Source organism: Castor canadensis, chromosome 3 (genome assembly GCF_047511655.1).
Source record: "Castor canadensis chromosome 3, mCasCan1.hap1v2, whole genome shotgun sequence".
In the NCBI taxonomy this organism is placed as follows: Eukaryota; Metazoa; Chordata; class Mammalia; order Rodentia; family Castoridae; genus Castor; species Castor canadensis.
The window spans coordinates 26,388,342-26,411,675 of NC_133388.1; the positions used below are offsets into that span (position 1 = coordinate 26,388,342).

At 34.8% G+C, this 23,334-nt stretch overlaps 1 protein-coding gene across 1 annotated transcript in view; it reads left to right on the forward strand.

The window, feature by feature from the left end:
- Sel1l (SEL1L adaptor subunit of SYVN1 ubiquitin ligase) overlaps nt 1–23,117 on the forward strand; it is a 44,971-nt gene extending 21,854 nt beyond the window's left edge. Inside the window, exons 6-21 of the mRNA XM_074067393.1 lie at nt 155–317; nt 2,599–2,652; nt 2,743–2,802; nt 4,264–4,345; nt 4,690–4,844; nt 6,540–6,596; nt 10,202–10,270; nt 11,673–11,750; nt 12,779–12,841; nt 13,444–13,531; nt 13,862–14,010; nt 15,116–15,281; nt 15,744–15,818; nt 16,498–16,670; nt 20,696–20,824; nt 22,862–23,117. Coding sequence (XP_073923494.1) covers nt 155–317; nt 2,599–2,652; nt 2,743–2,802; nt 4,264–4,345; nt 4,690–4,844; nt 6,540–6,596; nt 10,202–10,270; nt 11,673–11,750; nt 12,779–12,841; nt 13,444–13,531; nt 13,862–14,010; nt 15,116–15,281; nt 15,744–15,818; nt 16,498–16,670; nt 20,696–20,824; nt 22,862–23,071 — 1,771 coding nt within the window. The 3' untranslated portion in view covers nt 23,072–23,117. The remainder of the gene's footprint in view (nt 1–154; nt 318–2,598; nt 2,653–2,742; nt 2,803–4,263; nt 4,346–4,689; nt 4,845–6,539; nt 6,597–10,201; nt 10,271–11,672; nt 11,751–12,778; nt 12,842–13,443; nt 13,532–13,861; nt 14,011–15,115; nt 15,282–15,743; nt 15,819–16,497; nt 16,671–20,695; nt 20,825–22,861) is intronic.
- Nucleotides 23,118–23,334: the final 217 nt, after the last annotated feature.

Consider the following 23,334-nt stretch of genomic DNA (forward strand, 5'->3'; position numbering starts at 1 on the left):
TCTATATATATAAGTAACATGATTTAATAGAAATAATATCAGGAAATTTCTTAAAGAAATTATTTATGTTACATTTCAGTAGATCTTAAAAAAAACTTTTAATGGCAGCTTCAAAACAGTGCTAATTTATTTTTTTAATTGCTTACATTTAAAGAGCATATCGGTATCTTCAAAAGGCAGCCAGCATGAACCATACCAAGGCCCTGGAGAGAGTGTCATATGCTCTTTTGTTTGGTGATTACCTGACACAGAATATCCAGGCAGCTAAAGAGATGTTTGAGAAATTGACTGAGGAAGGCTCTCCCAAAGGACAGACTGTAAGTGCAATTTCAATAGAGGATCTCTGCACACAGTACTTACTGATTATAATAGCAGTTTACTCTGTATGCCCTGACTTCTTTAAACAAGTAGGACTGGATGATAACATGTTTTTAAATATTAATTTTTTGGCTGACCATTTATTTTCTTGGATAGTCCTTTTTGTTAGTCTGATAACATTTGTGTTCAGTGAAAGTATTTTTGGAATTGCATCATGCTACAATTACACTTGGAGTTTTTCCACATTAGCTCTATAGAGAATGAACTGAAGGTAATTTCTATTTTATATGAGATTACTTGCCATTATATTTTTTCCAAAGTTTAGATACTGAAGCGCTTGTTAATCTTGATGCCCTTTAAAAAATATTTTATTATAGAAGCAATACATGTCTACTGTAGGAACCTAGAAATACAAACTAACAAAACTAAGACAGCAGACATCACCTGTGTACCACCCAGATCTGAGCAATGATAATATTAGAGCAATCACATCTTTATAGACCTTCTTTGTGTATGTGTATTTGAATTTTTTATTTAGATGAGATGCCAGTGTGTGCTATTCCGTAACTTGCTTTTTTAAGTCAATGATCTTCACCTTTCCATTCTAGTAATTTTTTACATCAGATAATACCCACAACATGCATAGAGTCGAACCAAAAAATTTTCTTTATACCTATTTTGTCCAAGCAAGTGTACAGTCCACTTTATGTTTAGTTATTTCTGTGATAATCCTATTCCTGATTTGTTTTGTTTTTCCCTTGTTAGAGGTAGGTCCAGTTCCACAGAATGTCCTGCCTCTCTGTTTGCAACTCTATGGTTTGCTTTAGTTTGTTTCTCCATCATGGGTATTTCCTATATACAGAATGTCATAAGTAGACTACATTTTAGGGGATGCTTTGCGTTCCACATTGCATTATATCAGTTGAGAACATAATATCTGGTTATGTTATCAATTAAACTGTCTTCAATAATTCAGGTTCATGCCAGCTATGAGATTTGCTTAAAAATAAATTTCTAGACACAGAGAAAGTCTATTTTTAGACTTAGTAGTTACCAGGAATCATACCCATTGTTTTCTATGAAACTGAATACTTAATGAATCTGCAACTCTTTCATATTCTTGATTTTAGTTATAAACAGATTATATCTTAATTACACTCCTTTGTTTTCAAAGCTTTTCTCTTTGCTTAAATCAACTTACATAAGTTTCATACATATATTACCTTCAAAAGGCATTTTGCACTGAAGAATGGTTTTACTTTATAAAGCACCATTTTCTTGTAGCAGTAGAACTCTGCAATGCCACAGCATTTTATATACTGCAAAGCATTCCTTCCATGGTAATCAGTTCTACCTGAAGCAACAGGCATGACACTACAAAGACTTATTTCTTACTCATGCTAGATTTGATTGAGCTCTACTCCCTTCATCACTCTCCTCCAAATGGTGACTCCTGATCATGGCTGCTTCCACTGTGTAACTGACCCGTCTGGAACTCGGGGCTTCCAAGCCACCATGAAGAAGAAAGAGAGGGAGGAATTTTTGGAATGTTTTTAAGAGCCAGCTCTAAAAATGGCTTATATCCGTTCCAGCCACATCCAGGCCCATGGTCCTACCTAACTACAGGTGGGCTGAAATGTAGAAGAGCTCATAGATTTTGATGATCACACCTGCCACACCTACCTTTATAACTTCGTGTCATCAAGGACAGTGCACAGAAGGCAAAGGGTAGAATTTTATCAGTCCATTGTTATGTGGTGGTTTTTTAGAAAATTGTGTGCTCTAGCATTGCAAAGTGACTCTTCTCCCTTTGCCCTTTGCTGCCTCTTGTTATTCCTGGTATAGGTAACCTTGTAATCTCTTGGTCTTTTTCACAGTGTATCCCACTCTTCATAGATAGAAAAATATATTGATACAATGATATGAGAATTGCTTTATCTTCAAAATGGCTATTCAAAAAGATGAAATGAAAGTCATGTTTAAGTATGTTCAGCTTTGTTTTTATAGTTAATATTTTATTAAATTGTCATTAATCTTCTAACTAAACTTTTCAGCTTGTTTAAAGTTGCATTTAATTGTGTAATTTGTAAAATCTTGAATCTGCCTCTGAGCTGTTTAAGTCCACAGTTGTGCATACTTGCATTCAAATATTTTAGTATTTAAAGACTCTTGCATTTTTCACAATGTATAAACTTCCACCGAAGAAAGAATTTTTAATGAGTTTAAACCTCGGTTCCACTTAAAAAAAAAAATTTTTTTACTTTTCTTATTTTGTTTCAGGCTCTTGGCTTTCTCTATGCCTCTGGACTTGGTGTTAATTCAAGTCAGGCAAAGGTAACACTGTTACAACTTTATTGTATATGACAATTTGAATTGACTAAATATTGACCTGTATTCAGTTAAGCATCTTTCGTTCTTTTACAGGCTCTTGTATATTATACTTTTGGAGCTCTTGGAGGCAATCTAATAGCCCACATGGTTTTGGTAAGTATGTCTTCAGTGGAAGACTAATAACATTAAGTAGCCACAGCTTTTCCACCTTTCCTAATTAAGATTTGCTTAAGAACATCCTTCAAATTCTTATTAATGGATATAACAAATTGAATCTACATGTAGATGAAAATTTTCTCTACATTGGAATTATTTATCAGAATCCTTTTTTGGATTGAATATCATAGACTTTAATTTAAATTGCTGAAGGACTTATCATATCATATCCTGTATGGAACACTTTAGAGCGTCTCTGTATGTTACCTGATAGCATTGATCACTTAAGTAGCTTAGTGGTAAATATAGAATTTTTCCACCAAATTCTTTTTCTGCTAAGGCACTTAATCTGTCTTGTGCTTTATACACTGATACAGAGTGAGTCACATGACCTCTGGTGCGTGGTGCTATGTCTCAAGTGAATATAAGCACATTCTTGTGAGAATATAAGGGACACACTCAGTAGAAATGAGAGTGAAAACAGAAACTAATCCAAAATCAGGAAAGGATCTACTGGTTGAGTCAGTGATGGAGGAAGAAACTTAACAAAGATGGAAAATCTACTTTTCTATCCAGCTGCATAGATCCCAGATCATTTTACCCAGATATATTAAAAAAATTTGAGTGTTTATCATTAGGAAAACAAAGATGTTACTTTAACTTTCTGAAATATCTTGAACTAATGTTTATGGCTTTTTATTTGTTTACATAATCCACGGTAACACTCCTCAAATACTAATTGAAAATTTCCTTTCAGTTGAATTTTCATGAAGCATGAAACATATTTTTGCATGACAAATGTATATTGAAAAGTTTATAGAAATCTTTTCAAAATTTAGCAGACTCCTTAAATAGTAACTACAGAATTAGAGCATTAAATGTACATGTTGTATAATTAATTATGCTCTTAGGATTGTTGGAGTTTATAGTTACTTGTCTATGCAGGCCGATTTCATAGAGTTCTACTTTCTGTTTTATGTTCTTTATAATTAACTGTCTTCCTATACATTCTGAAGTCATTTATTACTAGTGTTTCTGTGCCTCCCTCCATTAGTTTTCATTTTCCCTATTTTACTAAATTGTTATTTCTTTGCTAACTTTTGGAAGATTGCCTCATTTTGTTATGATTGTGTCTAAAATAAGATTAAAATTGGTTCTATGTAATAGCCAGGTAATTTGCTCTTATGAGTCAAGTGCACACACGTAATACATAAAACTCAAAGCTTTTGTTTTGATTGCTGTAGGAACTTTATTTTCTAGTTCTTAGCTATAGTCTCCTTGCTGAATTTTCTGAATAAATGATCTCAAAACTTAAAACTGAGGATAAATGAGTTATTAGTGTATTTTGATCAGACCATAGTGAAATTGCATTATGAGTATGGTTAGCTTTATTTGTTCTAAAAAGAATGCCACTAAAGCCTGTGAAATTGCCATCTCTCACTTAAAGGTGTCTTACAGGGTTACCGGTATTGGGCTGGCATCGGAGTGCTCCAGAGTTGTGAATCGGCACTGACCCATTATCGTCTTGTTGCCAATCATGGTAGCTATTTTTTTTCTCTCTCACCTTCCAGAAAACAAAAATGGAATTAACTTTAAATACATCTGGTTTTATTGTGATATTTGAAATATCTTGAATGGCTCTCTTAGTGGATTCATCCTTAAGCTAGTTGATTAAGAAGTCGTCTTTTCTAAAATTTTGCTTGGGTTCCACTTCTTAAATATGTTGTGGAAAAGTCTGATTTATTAATAGTTTATTTTATAATGTATAGACTACTCTAGAAACAATACCTTCAACATCACATCTGTCAACATTTGGCAGCTGGAATTACTCTGTGGGACAATCCTGACTTTCCTCCATATTCTTATTTTGTCCTCTTATTTCAGTTGCTAGTGATATCTCACTAACAGGAGGCTCCGTAGTACAGAGAATACGGCTGCCTGATGAAGTGGAAAACCCAGGAATGAATAGTGGAATGCTAGAAGAAGATTTGATTCAGTATTACCAGTTCCTAGCTGAGAAAGGTGATGTACAAGCACAGGTATGCACATACACATCTCAGGGAATGTCTTCCTGTATTGTACATTTTAATCTGAGAGGGGCAAGCACTCACATTTGTAAGTATCATTTTCATTGCTCTGAGCAATTATTAGCTCACCTACAGAGCATTAAAAAAAAACAACAAACCAAGAGTCTCACAGTATCAAGAGATTCAATTTGGGTTCTTCTGGGATCAGACCCAGGCACTGATAGTGCTCCTGTACCACAGTTGAAAATCACTGCTTGAATGGGTAACATTGACCCTGATAATGAAGGCTTTTACTGGAGTCAGGAAGGATGAAACTATCACTTTCTGTAAACAAGAATCCTCTGGAACTATTCAAATATCAAGTGCTCTTCAGAGTTAGGTACCGTTCGTGTTTTTTTTTTTGTTTATCACATTCATAATTTCTTTGAAGTTAAGAACGTAAGTAGTGTTTTGTTTTGTTTTGTTTTGTTTTGTTTTGTTTTGTTTTGCAGTACTGGGGCTTGAAATTACAGCCTACACCTTGAGCCACTCCACCAGCCCTTTTTTGTGATGAGTTTTTTCCAGATAGGGTCTCACAAACTATTTGCCCAGGCCAACTTCAAACTGCATTCCTCCTGGTCTCTGCCTCCTGAGTAGCTAGGATTACAGGCATGATCCATGGCGCCTGACAGAAGTAGGGGTTTTTTAATGTAAACTTCATAATATTCATAAAAATTCCATGCTCACACACTCATACACACTTGTTTGCTTTGCAATTTATTTTAATTGTAGGAAAATAAAAAGAACATTTATCTTTTTTTTCTATTAGGTTTTCAGTTGTTTCTGATTTGGGAAATATAGAATTAAGCAATAGATACTTATTAAGAATAATTAGTTTTAATCCTCACAGAAGGGAGTCTTAAAAAAAAAACTAATGAAAAGTACATCCAAATATTACATTATGGAAAGTAGAACAAAGTTATCTTGTCCAATTAAACATCTTTTTTTACATTAATGATATATTTTGATTTACATTTTCTATTTTGCTTGCTTTCTGTTTATCTTGCTTTTCCTTGTTCTCTGCTTTCTTGCCCTTGTGGGTTGATGCTTTCTGCTAGTGCATCTCTTCTTCTCCACTAGCTTGATAGTTGACCATTCATTCCTCATTCAGTGGTTACCTAGAGATGGCAATACACATCCTCACTTATCAAAGTCTAGTAGAGCACTTTTTCCATTCCCAGGAGAGCACAGAGACCTCATAGTGCTCTATGTGTGTTTTAATTCTATATATATATTTTTTTGAACCTCACAAGGTACTATTCTATGCAGTACATATTAATTCAGATTTATTCACACACTTACCTTTGTTTGCTCTTTATTTCTTACTACATCTCCAAACTGCTCATAGTTTTCTTTGTTGCCTAAAAATCACTCCTAGTATTTCCTTTAGAGCAGATTTGCTGAAGACAAATTCAGTGTTAATTTGTCTAAAAATGCCTTTATTTCAGCCCCATTTCAGAAGAATATTTTGTAACTTAAAGTACACAGCTTTGGTTCTCAGAAATTTTAGGTTAATTAGAATAGTACTTTTAGAATTTAGGACTGAATTTCTAGTTTTTTGAGTCATGAAAAAAAGCCTTTTTATGACCAAATGATTTCTTATTGGTTTGATTTAATTATATACGAGATGCTACCATTTGCTTTTGCCTTGTTTTTATTTATTTTCAGGTTGGTTTGGGACAATTGCATCTGCATGGGGGACGTGGAGTTGAACAAAATCATCAGGTAACTTCCCTGTTCATGGCCTTCCTAACATTATAACATGAAATGATTCTCCAGATGTATTTTTTGTTAGTCAATGCCAATATCAAGATTGTGTCATTTAAACACTTATCACATATGAGCTTTCAAGATCTATGTAACCTCTGAGGAAGCTAAAGAATTAAAATATGACTATACATCAGAATAGTGGGAAAGATTTTTATTAATTTTTAATCCTAGTTCTCAATATTGCCTCCCAAACACACATACACATCTTGGTTTTCTGTAAATACGTGATAGAAGTAGGTCTTGAGGCACCTTTTAGAAAATATTTAATAGAACTGAGGAAAATGTTATGTTATTTGTGAGAAATTAGGAACATACAACTATTACAGTCAGATCTATATGTAGTCACCATGTTTTGTCCGCACTTTGTCCTAGATATCACTTAATCTCTTCTCTTCTTCCTATCGTTACACTACCAATTGTGTGAATCATCTGCCACCTGCATCTGCTAAGTAATAACTTATCACTGTAAACCACACATCTGATCCTAAGGGTCCTTTGTTAAAGCTCTTTAGAGCTCTGTGTCTTCCAGACACACTTAGAAACCATAGCCTCTAACATGACCTCCTAACTTTACACCAGACTCTTTAACCTCACCATCCCCTTACTCTGTAAGTCACAGGTACACAAACATTTTCTAAGGCCTTTCAAACTGTCCGAAGCTTCCCTGTCTCAGGACTTCTGTGATGCTAGTCCCCCTCCCTGTAGTGACTATTACCCACCTATTTTCTACATGTAACTAATTCCTGTGCATCCTCCAGAACTCAATGCCAACCTGTGCCATGTCTCCCCTGAGCCCCATCCCCACTCCAAGAAAAGGTCACATACAACAAAAGATTTCTGGAAACCTGTATTCTTTATGACCTTTATCCATTGTAAGTTATTTATGTAGTTAAGATGTTTCCCCTGCTAGAATCTAATCCCAAAAAAGCATAACTATGTCTGCCTTATTGCCACTTCAATCTCAGCCCCTAACAGAGCCTAGCACATAGTAAGTTTTCAATAAATGTCAGACTAATAAAACTCTTGTTTTCTGCCTTGCTAGTTACCTACACCAAGTAAGGTTATTTTGTATAATATTTTTCTTCAACTTTAAAAAATAAATAGTAACAAAATATATTTATCACTAAAACTATACCAAATAGCTATGGATTTCCATTTATTCAGATAGCTTTTGGCCACTTTTGTTGTCTCTTAAGTCATTAAAATGTACATCTTAGACTAGTAAAGCACCAGATGAGATCATTAGTAGAAGAAAAAAAAAAAAACATTGAGTGAGTGAACAGGACTCCGGAAAACAGTTTGTTGCATATCTTTTATATAACAAATTTGGGGATATTCTTGTGATATATCCTGCCTACCCAAAAAGCATCTACACAATAATAAATTATTTCACCAGCTTTACAAAAGAAAGAAAAGGATTTCCCAGTATATTACTGCATTAATTTAACAAATAGCTCAGTACCTACTATGTGCCAGTCACTATTAGGTATTTAGGATATGGTACTATTCAGTAGAGGTATTAGGTATTTGTAAATGATCACACCAACAAATATATAAATACATATATAGTGATTACTACAAAGGAAAAGTAAAGGATACAATAATTGGTTAATAGGGAAGCAACCAGTGGTCAGGGAAGATTTTTCCAAGAATAAGCAGATGACATTTAAATTGAGACTGGAGGTAGGGTCATTCCAGACCAAAAAGAACAATAAGTACCTAGGCCCTGGCACAAGAAGGAACATGGCTAGGATACCCATGGTGCAAATAGTCCAGAGTGCAATGCTGAGATAAGCAGTGCCTGATCACATCAAAATATGCCTGCAACATTTCAAGGAGCTGCAACCAGCACACTCAAATTTGAAAACACTGGTTTTGGATGCAGTATAGAGAATGAATTAGAAGACCCCCCCAAAATAAAAGCAGGATATCAGAAAGGGAAGTATTCCAGAAGTTCATGTGAGAGAGAATGAAGTTTGGACTAGAACTGCAGCAATAGTAGTTAGTATGTGGATTCAAGATGTATTTGGTGATAAAAGTAGCAAGATGGTTGGATTAGTGATGGATTGGACATGAAATGAAGGGTGAATGATAGACATTGCCTACTTAAACTGAGATTCTGGAGGAGAAGCAAATTGGGGTCAAGAAGAGGTTTCAGGTATCTTTTTCAAGCAGTGGAGTGTTCAAAAGTATTTGAATAGACTACTGTGGAGATGACAATAGAAATTTATGAGTTGCCTTCATCTAAATTGTATGTAAAGCCATGGCAGTGGATAAGCCTGCTTGGAAAATGTAAAATGAGAATGGAGTAACAAATTGAACCCTGAAGAACTTTAATGTTTAGAAGGCAGCTGGTAGGATAAGAATGAGCAAAGGAAGCTTAGATGATAGTTTAGAAGGAAACCAGGAGAGAGTGGCCTGTTGGTAAGCCAAGCTGCAAGAGTGTTTTGAGGAGAGTGAAGTAGACTGCTCCAAATGCTGCAAAGAGGTGGAATGAAATGAGAGAAAAAATTTCATTGGCAATATGAAGGTCACTGGTGGCTTAATGAGCTTTCTTTCTGAAGTAGTGTGGATAGAAGCCAATTAAGATTGATTGTAGAATGGAATGGCATGCCTCCAGACAGTTCTTTTGAGAAGCTTGGCTATAAAGGAAAGTTGCTGACAGATAATATCATCATTGGAGAGAAATTGAAGGTCTAAAGGATAGATGCATCGTACATGTTTTGGTTTTATTTTTTTAATAATAAGAGATTACTTGTATTTGAGGGTGAAAAGATCAGAAAGGGGTTAAACCAGCAAGAGAAAAAAGGAATAACCAATGGAGTACATGATCATTAACAAAGATAGTAGTAGAGTTGAGAGTGATGATAATTTCTACTGATGGGCGATGGAATTGAGAGTGATAATGATCAATTTCTACTGGCACCAGTGTGCTTAGTTATGTGATTTTAAGTAGAATCAAAAATTTTCTCTAAACAGTACAAAAGGAAATTGTATTCCAAAATATGTGTTACATGACTTCTTAGTTTCTCCTTTCTCCCAGGTTACCAATAGTGAATTAGAAAAATGAAGTTGAGCTGCTGTTAGATGTTTATTAATCAGCCCAGTGCTTACTCACATTGCCTATAAATAACACAAGTCTTTATGGCTGTTAAGTTTAGGGAGCACAAGAAATTTCTGTGGCTATACCTGTGAAAGGATTTAAAGAGAAATGGTATGTTGATGTAATTCTCAGATAAAATAAAACTTCTGGATTTCTGTTTTGAAATATGGATAATTGGGCATTCTTTTTGAGGTTTTTCTTTGTTTTGTTGTTTGGGTTTTTTTGGTTGGTTGGTTGGAGGTTTTTTTGGTGGTGCTGGAGTTTGAACTCAGAGTTTCACACTTGGTAGGCAGGTGCTTTACCACTTGAGGCACTCCTTCAGCCTTGGGCATTCTTTTTTTTTTTTTTAAAGCTACTGTTAATATAACAAAAAAAATTTTTAGTATTCCAAAAAGAAATATTTTGGCTAAAACAGGTTCCATTAAAAACTAATTTATTTTCATAAATTCTTTCACAGAGAGCATTTGACTACTTCAATTTAGCAGCTAATGCTGGCAATTCACATGCTATGGCCTTCTTGGGAAAGGTACTGTACATCCTGTGAGTGTATTATTAATAGCAAGAGGCAATTGGGTTACAGCAAGAGGTGTTTGCATAGTAAGCACATATTGTATTCACAAGCTACAATTTACAAATAATAAATTGAAAATCAAATTTCCACTGAAAGGGTTTTGTCATAAGATAAATGCTATTCCGAAACACTTTTTAGACAACTTACACATAACAGCATTTGTTCATCAGTATATTAATTCTCCATTGAAACTAGTTATCGCTATCTGAGTGCCTACTTTGTATATTATATGTAGTAATGAAGAATTTATACTCTGTGGTATACAGTGTTTTGCTAAGATAGCTGTGTTTCCTTTCATGCTGAATAAAAAGTTTGTTGATATTTATCTTCAGACCTTTTAATTGTCTTCCACATGATGACCATGACCACCTCTCAATGCAGTTCTTTTCTCAAGCAAGGAAGCATTTATATCTAAAGACTTTAATAGATTCCATGTTATGGAAGAATCTCAGAACTTCCTTTTTCATTATTTTAAAAACCAATATACTGTAAACCAATGAGCATTTTCATGTTTAACCAAATCCTAAAGTAAGAAAGTTCAAATTAACTATCTCAAAGGTTCTTAGAAATTGGAAAATCTCACTAGTATTTACTGCATACTCACACCTAGTTAACTGGGGCCCGTTAACTTTACTTTTAAACATTCCAACATTATACCGTAGGAATTGGTATTCCCCCATCTGTTTTTGTTAAGCACTTAAAAACTTTTCACTCACCCAGTTGGCTTATTCTCTGAATTACTAACTAACCCTATCTTAAAAAAGTTTTCTTTTTTGGTTTCCTTAAATATGTATATAGGTTTAAAAAAAATAAAAGCATTAGCTGTTTTCCTTTCTTCTTGGCCCTTTATCATGTTCCATACCTGATACTCAAATTAAACCTTGATAAATAACCTTTTAGTTATTTGTCATCCTAAATTTAAGACCCCAAGTGTGACAAGGGTGTCCCGGGGCAAGCAGTGGTAGAGAGGGGCATGACACTGCGTACCATCTCCTTGTCCATTTTAACTCACTCACTCACTCCCTAATCCCAGGCAAATGTCTTAGCCTGGCACAGTGAAAAAGAAGATCCATTTGGGAATTAACGATTTCTTCTCTTTAGATGAATCTATGAACTGATTTCTATATTCATGTTTATAGATAATTCATAAATTTGACATGACATCAAATACATAAAAATATTAAAATATTTACTTCTAAGAGTTTGCTTTTAATTCTGAAATAACCTGAGTGGAATTCTGAGCTTTGTGGAAAGATTTTTATGAGACCTAGAAAAAACAAAATGGGATGAGACAGGAGAAAAACATAATTGTAGAGAAGATTACAGCTCTAAATGTAATTGGAAGTCTCTTTTACAGATGTACTCAGAAGGAAGTGATATTGTACCTCAGAGTAATGAGACAGCTCTTCACTACTTTAAGAAAGCTGCTGACATGGTAAGGCTCCATGACTCAGTATATTGAAATGTGTATCATTTAATATTTTTAAAATAAATTTATTATGTTGAAGGACTAATCATAACCATCTCATGCCATAAACTACCGAAAGTGCTTATGAAAACAGGATTCATGTAAATGTGTCGACTAGAAAAACCTTTTCCCATAAAAAGCAGGTTTTAACTCTCTATTTAAATGTTTTTGAAATTTTCTTAAGGAAATACTGATTTTTAACAATGAAACTGAAAGTTTATAATCTACCATATTTGTACTGCAACTTGAAGTTTAAAAGCTTGCATAATCGAGTTCTTTTGGTAATCATAATACATAGCTTAGGCTTTCCTCACACAGAGAAAGCTGCATATGGATACTAAAGACTCTGTGTGTCTCCAGTGCGTGTAATTATTTATTTGTTAATTGTGTGTTACTGTACTTACAAATGTCACTAGCGTGCTTCCCAGAATAGTGCTGTGACACTTTTTTAAGATGTTTTTGATCCCTCTAGGTTGGGGAAAATTCTAGGTTGGGAAAAATTCTAGATTTTTCTCTTTTCAGACTCAAAGCTTGATTACCTTTGTTTTATGACACTCCATTACTCTTAAGTATATCTTTGCCACCTGATAGAAGTATTGTGTGAGTACACTGACTCTATTCCATGGCATCTTCCTTTTATACTGGGGCAATATCCAAAAAAAAGAAATGTGAACTGTTATAAATTTAATGAAATACATTAGTCATGTTTTGTGTTATAAATTCATGGTACAGGTAGTCATTAGGTAAGTCACCAAAATTAATTCTAAATGAATTTACTGTTTACGATTTGAAAGCAAATTTTTGACAGCCCCCAAATGTCTAAAAATCAGGTTATATTTAGTCTGATGGGAAGGAGAAAGTTTCATTTTGAATGAAAACTATTAAGACATGGTTTGAATGTACTTGTAAATGATTTCTTTCACAGTCATTTATTCTTGTCTCTGCTTTTTCAAGTGAATTCTTTTTACTCCTTATTCGATTTCTCTGGTTCACAGGGCAACCCAGTTGGACAGAGTGGGCTTGGAATGGCCTACCTCTACGGGAGAGGAGTTCAAGTTGTAAGTGTGCAGTCTAGCATTCTGACTTTAATAAGCAGTCAGCTGATGAGGGAGGAAAGTGTTCCTTGACTAGTTTCCAGTCAGCCCAGGTGAGGCTGTTGTAAGCAAAGCTGAGCCTTTTCCTGCTGCCTATGAGTTAGTTCATTACCATCTCACTTCCCCTACCCATGTCTCAGCTGTCTTCATAGGATGAGTCCATTTCTGGTACCTTCTGAAGCAGTGAAACTATTTCTTTCTCTGTCTCTCTCTCTTAACAATACTAGGGTTTTAAAAATGCCATTTACAAAGGATTAATTGGTTAGTAGAAGAATGATTATTTTTGAATTCCTGATTTGGTGTTCTACTAGTACTTACACTTTCTGAGAGCAAACATACAAATTGTTTCACAAAACCTGTATTTACTTTTCTTCACAATCTTAAATACTATCTCTCCATGACCTGAAGTATATTAATAGCTACGTATCATAAAAAGTTAGGAAGTAGTCCTTTTAACGTTCTTCATGGGTATTTTATATGTGTTTTGTTCATTGTTTTAATGAACAGTAACTTCTGAGTATATCAGCTTTTTTGAGCTTTCTTATCACTTATGTCTTTTTCTACAGAATTATGATCTGGCATTAAAGTATTTCCAAAAAGCTGCTGAACAAGGCTGGGTGGATGGACAGTTACAACTTGGTTCTATGTACTATAGTAAGTAACATTAGAATTAATGACGAATACACCAATATCCAAACTAACCTGTTTTCCACCAGATGGCACTATAATACGGAAATAGGAGCTATCCAATTCTGGCAGATTAAGGTTCTCTCAATGCAATTCTTTGTGTATCTTATTTTTTACTGTAAGTTATATAGATCTGTATTGATGTATTAGTCTGTATTAATCAGATTCACATATTTTACTGAGTAAGAATTCTGACTTTCATTAGAGTTTTATTCCTCATAGGTACGGCTTCTCTGATGCTTCATTAAATCTTAAGACTATTACTGAACTTTCATGTGATTTTTTTTTTTTGTACAGATGGCATTGGAGTCAAAAGAGATTATAAACAGGCCTTGAAGTATTTTAATTTAGCTTCTCAAGGTGGCCATATCTTGGCTTTCTATAATCTAGCACAGATGCATGCCAGTGGCACAGGTGTGATGCGATCCTGTCACACTGCAGTGGAGGTAAGGGCTTTTCTACCACCTTGTATATAGGAAATGAATTTGCCCAGTGGGACAGCCTGCTGTTAATTCTGGTTTTCTTTGCATAATTTCCTCTGTAGTATATCAGCAGTTCTGTATAATTCCTTTGTCTCTTCTATTAGAGTCAATGTATGTGAGAGCAGATGTGTCTGCAGTATCTCCAGCACCTTGGACAATATTTGATACATACTAACAAAAAGAGTATGTTGAATGAATGTTCCAAAGGGATGGCAATAACTCCTAATTGGAAATTTTCCTCTTTAGCTCTTTTAGACCTGACACTCTAAAATGACATTGATAAATGTTTGGCAGAGTTTCTAAATCTCTGTGTGCTTTGGTGTTCTGACTTGTAAAACGGGGCTGTGAATTAGTTATTTTTATATTGCTGTGGCCAAATACCCAAGAAAACTTAAAAGAGGAAAGATTTATTTTGGCTCACAGTTTCAGAGAGTTGAAATCTATCAGGGAGGCTGTGGCAGATTGGAGGTGTGGCTCAAGCACTGAGGGCCTGCTTCAGAAGAGTGAAGCCCTGAGTTCAAACCCCAGTGCTGCCCAAAAAAAAACCTACACATTTCAAAGGGAGCATATGGCGGCGCAAAGGAGGTCACATCATGGCAGGAGGGAAACATTAAGGGAAAAGAGAGGAGCCCAGGACAAATACAGTTCCCAAAGATAAGTCCCAGTGACCTATTAGGCTCCACTTCCTAAAGTTGCCACAACCTCCCAAAATAGCGCCACCAGCTGGAAACCAAGCATACAACACATGAGTCTATGGGAGATACTTCATAGTCAAACCATAACTGGCTGTTAATAGGACTTAATCATAGGATGGCCCCTCATGAACCTTTTGGGAGATTTAAGTATGTTAATATCCATAATAAACATAAATCACTAGATCAGCACCTGGCCAGAGGAGATAGTATGTAATTAGGTCTATTGTTTTTATAAATAAAATCTGTTTACTTCTAAAGAGTAAATGAAAGCAAAGTGCTAGAGATTGATAGAGCAAACTTAACAATTACTTGCAGCCAAGATGCTAAAGTTTTTTGGAATATATCTCTTCATTTTTTTTCTTTTCTCTTCTCAGCTCTTTAAGAATGTATGTGAACGAGGTCGTTGGTCTGAGAGGCTGATGACTGCCTATAACAGCTACAAAGATGGTGACTACAATGCTGCAGTGATCCAGTACCTCCTGCTGGCTGAACAAGGCTATGAAGTGGCACAAAGCAATGCGGCCTTTATTCTTGATCAGAGTAAGGTTCATTTTAGTCCTGTCATAAATTTTGCTCAGTGATTAGTTTTATTATCGGTATTATGAATAAAACATGTTTCAGAAAGTAGTACCATTCTGAATCTAGTGATTCTTTTGATTGTTTTTATGGTATCAGGGCTTGAACCTAGGGCCTTGTGCTTGCTAAGCAAGCATTCTACCACCTGAGCCATACCTTCAGCTCTGGTAATTACTTTGATGACTGCAAATATTTTATTCCAATATTTGTTTAACTTCAATTTCTTTGAGTTTCGTGCTGCCAGGGATCAAACCCCATGGTTGCACATGTTAGGCAAGCTCTCTTCCATTGAGCCACATCCTCAGTCCCTCAATACTTGTTTAATATTTGTTGCACTCCTTATATCTACCTAGCTTGCAAATTAAGCCTGGAAATCTAATGTCATTCCTTAAATGCCTGGCTTGTATTTAATTTCTTTTCCTGTAGGAGAAGCAACCATTGTAGGTGAGAATGAAACTTATCCCAGAGCTTTGCTACATTGGAACAGGGCCGCCTCACAAGGTAAGTGCTTAATTCTAGGGCAAGAGTTTCACCCTGGAACCTCTTGATCTCATTTTTATCGCCCATGAACTTTGTTAAAGCATGTCATTCTTCACCTTAGAATTAATTACAGATACTAACTATTGTTTAACTTGTTCACATTGTGACTGTATTTATTCTTAAAATGATAGTGGTAGTGCCATTATTTCTGCATTGAATTCCACAGTGTTTGTGCTGTCCATTTTTATCATTGTTTCGTTTCTAGTTAGAATGTGTAATAGAGTATAAGTCTGAAAGGACTCTTAACCTTTCCCCACTTTTTTTTTTTAATATTTCTTTTTCATAATACTCCTTTCAACATTGTGTGCCTATCCTTTCTCCAGGCCTAAACAGTAGTCTTCCTGAACTGTTATTTAAAATGTTAAATGACATGATAAAATGGAGCATGATCATTTGAAGAGGAATATTAGTGAAGTAGGACTACACACCTTGTTTTACCTCTCCCTGACTATTACAAAACATTCTGCAGAAGTTACACTTCTACTTAAATCTTTACTAACTTTATAGCTTAACTGAGGGATTTGTTTTAAAGTTTGTGTACTACAAAGTGAAAGTCTTTGTTCCATAAAAGCATAATAATGGAGGAGAACTAAGAGTTTGGTCTGTTTTAAGCACATTTTTTGCATTTAACTTTCTTTAGGCTATACTGTGGCTAGAATTAAGCTTGGGGACTACCATTTCTACGGATTTGGCACTGATGTAGATTATGAGACTGCGTTTATACATTACCGTCTAGCTTCTGAGCAACAGCACAGTGCCCAAGCTATGTTTAATCTGGGATATATGCATGAGAAAGGACTGGGCATTAAACAGGTAAGTGTGGCTTCAAAACAACTGTTTGAGTGATGTAATTGTAAGGAAAATAGGCTTTCTCTGAAATTCCATCAGATTGAGGCCAATGAGTGACAAGACTGATTTCTGGTATTTCTTTCAAAAGACTGTCCTTTCATCGCTCATCTTCTGGCCACACATGTAATAATATCCACACCATTGTATTTAGGATGTTAAAGACAGATTCAAGGGACAGAAATGCAATGTTGCCTCTGTTGATAACTCCTAGTTTAAGGAACTGTGTCCATCTTTAGCTAAACTCTATTGTTTATAAACTATTTGAAAATAGATTAATATTTCCTCATTCTGCTGCCTCCCTAATAATTCTTAACATCCTCGAGACCCTGTGTTAGTCTTGCTTGTCTACCCTCAAAAGAATTTTGAAAAACTAGGTACCTCTTGTACATGTTTCTCATTTAAATTTTTTCTTAAATTTCTGAGGGTGTAAATTCAGCTATTATGTTAACATTTTTTAAATAAAATTACTAAATGTCTCTTAAAGTATCCAAAAGATTATAAATACCAAAATAATTTGATACCCACCATTATTGATTTTTTAAATATACAAGCAAGATCTTTACTCAAAGATTTTTTTCTTTTCTCCCTAAATACATATTTTTAGCTACTGCTTCCATATATAGAATTATATACTGCTTTATATCCTCCTGCCTATACCTCTTGCATAGCTGGGATTACAGGAGTATACCACCATGCCCAACTTGTTTGTTGAGATGGGGGTCTCACTGACATTTTGCCTGGGCTGGGATCCAGCAGTGATCCTCCCCATCTCTGCTTCCCAAGTAGCTGGGATTACAGGCATGAGCCACCACACCTGGTTCTAATGTTGTATTTTTAATGCTTAGATAGAACGCTTGGTCATTATCATACTTACCTGAAACAAGTATACTAAATTTATTTTTAATTTTGTTTCCTATGATGTAAGTGTTAAGAAAACTTCATAAGATATAGCTAGTCACAGTTGACTAGCTATTAACACGTTGTTAACCAGTTCAATAAAATAATTTAAATTTTATTAAAAATTTTACTTCTGTGTTAATTATTAAAACTGCAGTTTTTATTGGACATTTTTCTTGGTAATACCAAGGTTTAAACTTAGGTCTTTGTACATGCAAGGCAGTTACTCTACCACTTCAGCCATTCCTCCAGCCATTTTTTTAAAAATTAGTTTACATAATATTAAGTGGATTTAGCACAAATTCTAGTTTACATTTTTAAAAATGTGTGACTGGAACCTAGTTCACCAAAATATGTATGTAAGACTGGGATGAGTTTTATTGTAACTTTAAACTGCTTTAGAGTGGTGTGCAGAAAATCACAGTAATCGCTCATAACAAGTTATTTTTAAGCTGGGAGTGGTGGCACACACCTGCAGTCCCAGCATTTGGAAGACTGAGGCAGGAGAATCATGAATTCAAGGCCAGCTGGGATACATACTCAAAAAAACAAAATAATCCTGTATTCATTGATAGCTTGATTAGGCCTCCTTCATTTATGTTAAAGAAAAGAATTGGAAACCAAGACTGACAATCAAATGTGTTCTGTGATCACCGGAGCTGTTCATCTGCCCAGTTTATGCACAGAGCACTGAAAAAGCTTCATAAGGCTTACAAAGTGATTGTTATTATATCTACCCCAACTTTGTCATTTAGGGACACTTTGTTGACCCAATATGAATTGAGAGACAATTGTTCATTTTGTTTTGTTAATGCATTATTTTTTGAAAAGGTTTGCTTTGCTCACACTTAGATGTTTTATTTTATTTTAATATGTAAATTTTTATATTTTAAGATTTATTAATACCAAGAATATTATTATGATTAGATACTTACATGTAGTTTTTTCAAAACTCTGGAGCTGCATTGCATTCAGTTTTGGGAAGATCATGCCATATTAATGTGAAGCCCCTCAATTATCAGATCAGTCAGCCAGTCAAACTATTTCTATCATAAAGGTTGACTTCATTTTTTTAATTAAAATAAAGTTTATTATGTTTTTGATGACTAATACAAAGATCACATGTATGTTATGGCACTAATCAGATATATCTAGTAATAATTTACTGAAAGCAATGAAGATTAAAATGGTTAAACAAACTGGTTTTATAATAGGTTATATAAAACAAGGAAATTAATATGCTCTAATTTAATTTCTGATGTAATATAGTATATAACACTATTTAAATGGTTATAAATAATGTAATAAAAGGCATATTGTTCCTTTGATAAGAGTAGGTTCAGATTTTGATAATAATTAAGTAATCATGTACAAAAATCAGAGTAACTCTTACATCATGACATGTTTTTTTTATAAGGCATCATCACCTTTTCCTGTTTTGTGAAAGACACAACATATACTGCTAAAAAAAAAAAAAAAAACCCTAATCAATCCAACACCTAATACAGCTATAAAAACATGAAGATTGGCTGTAATTGGAAAAGATAATGCAGAATATAATAAAAACATGAAGATTGGCTGTAGTTGGAAAAGATAATGCAGAATATAATAAGTTTTTTATGTTTTATTCTTTATTGATACTCGGGTTTAAACTCAGGGCTTTGCACTTGCGGGGCAGACACTGTGCCACTTGAGCCACACCTCCAGTCTTTTTTGCTTTTAGTTATTTTTCAGATAGGGTCTTGTGTTTGTGCTTGGGCCTGCCAAGGCCACAATCCTATTTATGCTTCCAGCTGGGATGACACATGCATGCCACTATGACCTTTTTTTTATTGATTGAAGTGGGCTCTCCAGGACTTTTTTTTTTTTTGCCTGGATTGGCCTGGATCACAATCCTCCTGATCTATGATTCCCAAGTAGCTAGAATTATAGGCATGAGCCACCATACCTTCTTCAGTTTGATAAATTTTAATTACCCTACTGCATTATTTACAGAGTCTGTGGTATCATAGCATTTAACTCAAGCTCTTGAAAGATATAGCTGCTAAAAAATTGTCATTTCTTTTTTAAAAACCAGAGACACTAACCATGCTATGAATATTATTTGAAGTTGCTCTTTTTAAACAATGACACACCCCAGGAACAATGATAATGAATAGCTGAAAGTAACTGCTTATATTTAAATATGTAGGAGGAAGTAATTTTGAGTGTTCAGCCTTTCTTTTCCATGTCTCATGGAATTCTTTCCTGACAGTTTGGTATTGTTAGACAATAGTCAGTGCATGGAAGAAGTCAGATCTTTAAGTGAAAATTATCAAAGCTCCCAGTGTCCCATTCTTCCATGTATCTGAGTTCTGAACACTCCACCCTGGGCCAGAATTAATGCTGACTTATTTTATGGAAATACATCTATGACAGGATGCCTATAATCAGTTTATAGTTAATCAGTACAGAAGCCTTCTCCAAGACCTGTATTTCAGGATATTTCTTTCTAGTTTTTATAGTTATTGGCAATGAACTTGAGGAAGGGGAGGGGTGGGTAAAAGGTGTGCCTTCTTTTGCAAATTGGACAAGTTGCTGTGCACACAAGCCTTTTCTCAGACAGTTCCATCTTAGGAAAAAACACTTATGGAAGCTGAGGAACTATAAACTAAAGACCTCATTTTCTACACAAGTACTTCTTGGAGACTCTTGAGTTTGCCTACCCCATTATGAACAAAACCAGAGGTGCTTACACTGACTGAAGTTTCAAGTGGAAATAAACAAGCTTGGAACTTAGAGATCACCCTCGGAAATCTCCAGGTTAACAACGCCATGCACAGATACATGGCTGTATTCAGCACATCTACCCAGCAATGACTTAAGTCTTCTACATTTACATCAAAAATAATTTTTAATTACATCAAAATTATTTGATTAGATAATTAAAGAAATTTTACCCAAGTAAAGCTTGACTTTTTTCTTTAGGTGAGGGAAATTCATTTTAAAATGAAAATCTGAAAGGTAATACAGATTTTCTTAATATAGAAGCTAAATAAGTATTTTACCTCTTTTGACAAGAAATTAGTTTTCGGTTGTTATCTACATTATAGGATATTCACCTTGCAAAACGTTTTTATGACATGGCAGCAGAGGCCAGCCCAGATGCACAAGTACCAGTCTTCCTAGCTCTCTGCAAATTGGGTGTTGTCTATTTCTTGCAGTATATACGTGAAACAAATGTAAGTAGACCATGCCTCTTTAATTATAAGTGATAACGCTTTCTCAGGTTTGCATTTAAAATTTGTGAAATAAGGGAGGAGTATGCTGTAAGTATAGGTCTTTTCCCTTCTACCCAGGTAAAATACAGAAGGACATCATCAGATGAGGCTCAGGCACAAAGCAGTTAACACTTTTTCAGGTGGCATTTTGTAGTACTTAATGTTACAGCATTTTTCATTGATGGAAATGTTTTCTAGTTTAGAGAAAAATAAGACTGACTTATGTCAATTTGAAGCAGTGTCAACTAAATTCAGTAAACATAAAATCAAATGAATGCCTGGCAATGACTAGAAACAGTGCCTTATAAAGAAAAAAGAAAGGAAGAAGAACCTGAGAACCTGCCCAAGCTTTTGTTCTTCAGTTTCTTCTGATAGTGAAACATAAGTTAAAAATGCCACCCAAATTTTCTACCCTAAAAATAGCCTGAGTTATTTAAATAAACTAATAGGAGAACCTAGATAGAAGATGAGTCACCAATTCCCCTCAAAACTACCAGCTGTTGTTAGTAATACTTACTTGTGGGTGTTATTGGGGGTCTACCAGTTTGTGTTTTGTACCCAGTAACTGCAGTCCCTCATAATGGATTAACTGGTGTAACATTTCACTTTGGAAGTCCTATAATACTTAGAGCTGTGTTAAAAACAGTGGCCATTTAACTTTAGTTCATTTAGGACCATAAAAGGATAATGTTTGCACACTTTTATGAATGTCTTTGAGAACTGATGGGCATACCACTTCAGCATTAGATTTAAGGTCTGGCTTTCTCTCATATGTTGCAGATATAAATGTAGACCATGCTGCTTCAACATTAATAAAAAGAAACAGACTTCCTCTGCTACATGGAGGACATGCTACCTCCACACTTAGGGCCCCAGAGCACTAGACATGTTGAACTACTCTCAGTTGCTTATATAAGTGAGATGTCAGTTGCTATAATTCCTTGCTGGCCCAAGCCACCGTGTGCGCTACACTCTTCCAGTTGAAATAATCTCGTTCTTTTAATTAAAAAGCTTAACAGTGTAGCGGAACTATTTCAGATCCTTGTCTCTCACAATTTTGATCACTGAGTATAGTCTAGAATTTGATGTTTGCAGTACATCATACTAACTGTTTTAATACAAAAATATAAAGAAGATAATAAAATCCCTCAGAATCTTACTACTTAGATATTCCAACCTTAAAAACTTATTACAAGAGTAATAAGTATTGATGATAAGAATGTCAGAACAGTACAGAAAAGCACCCATCTTAGGTCCTTCCCCAGGAAACACAGTGGTTTTTGTCATTTTTTTCCCAGAAAAATTTAATGCCTATACCTACAACATATATTATGGGGACCTTTCAAATATAACTTTATTTAAATAAGGGATTAAATCCCATATTTGCTTTTTTTATTGAGTAGCAGACAGAATGTTAGGCATCACTGCTCATAAGTGATAAAAAAACAAACCTCATAAACTAAGAACATAATTTTTAAGTTCAAATTCATGTGTTAAAATAGTCTGCATTTTAGTTAAAACTTAACCAAAAAGCAATATTCATTCAACTATTAAACATTTGAATTCCTACAGTCTTCAGTTAAGAGAAAAATGGCTCAGTTGTCTTTCAGAACAGAGCTTTTCAGCTGGTTGCTGTCATGACAAACAGCACACAGGATTCTAATTTTTTTACCTTGTTCCTTTATTGTTCCAGTGTTCCTTGCAAATATTTCCTGTGGAAAATGATTGGAAAGTAGTACATTAGATTTCTTATGAAAAGAACTCTGTCAGACATCTTATATAGTCAGCTGTTACAAAATAATAGCTCAATTCCTAAGACAAGTAAGCTTCAACTGAAGGCTTTTAAACCATTTAAAAAAAAAAAAAAAACACATTGCAAAATGTTCCAAAAAGCAATTATTTTAAATTCTGTATTTATCTTGATTTTGTGATGTAACTTCCTCAGTTCCTAGTCTGACATTGGAGTGATAATAATTTTTTTTTATTATTTTCATTAAGATTCGAGATATGTTCACCCAACTGGATATGGACCAGCTTTTGGGACCTGAGTGGGACCTTTACCTCATGACCATCATTGCGTTGCTGTTGGGAACAGTCATAGCTTACAGGCAAAGGCAGCACCAAGACATGCCTGTGCCCAGGCCTCCAGGGCCAAGGCCAGCTCCACCCCAGCAGGAGGGGCCACCAGAGCAGCAGCCACCACAGTAACAACCACTGAGTCCAGCCTTGACCAATGACAGCTAAGGAACTTGCGTTTGATTTAGGACTTTGTATGGTGGCCATCTCCTAGGAGAGGCACAAAGAAGCATTGAATTCCTAAAGCTGCTTAGAATCTGATGCCTTTATTTTCAGGGATAAGTAACTCTTACCTAAACTAAGTTGAATGTTTGTTTCAGTGCCACATCGAATAACAACTTTCAATGGCTTTTCTCAATGGCTTTTTTTTTTTTTTCTGGAAACGTGAGACATTT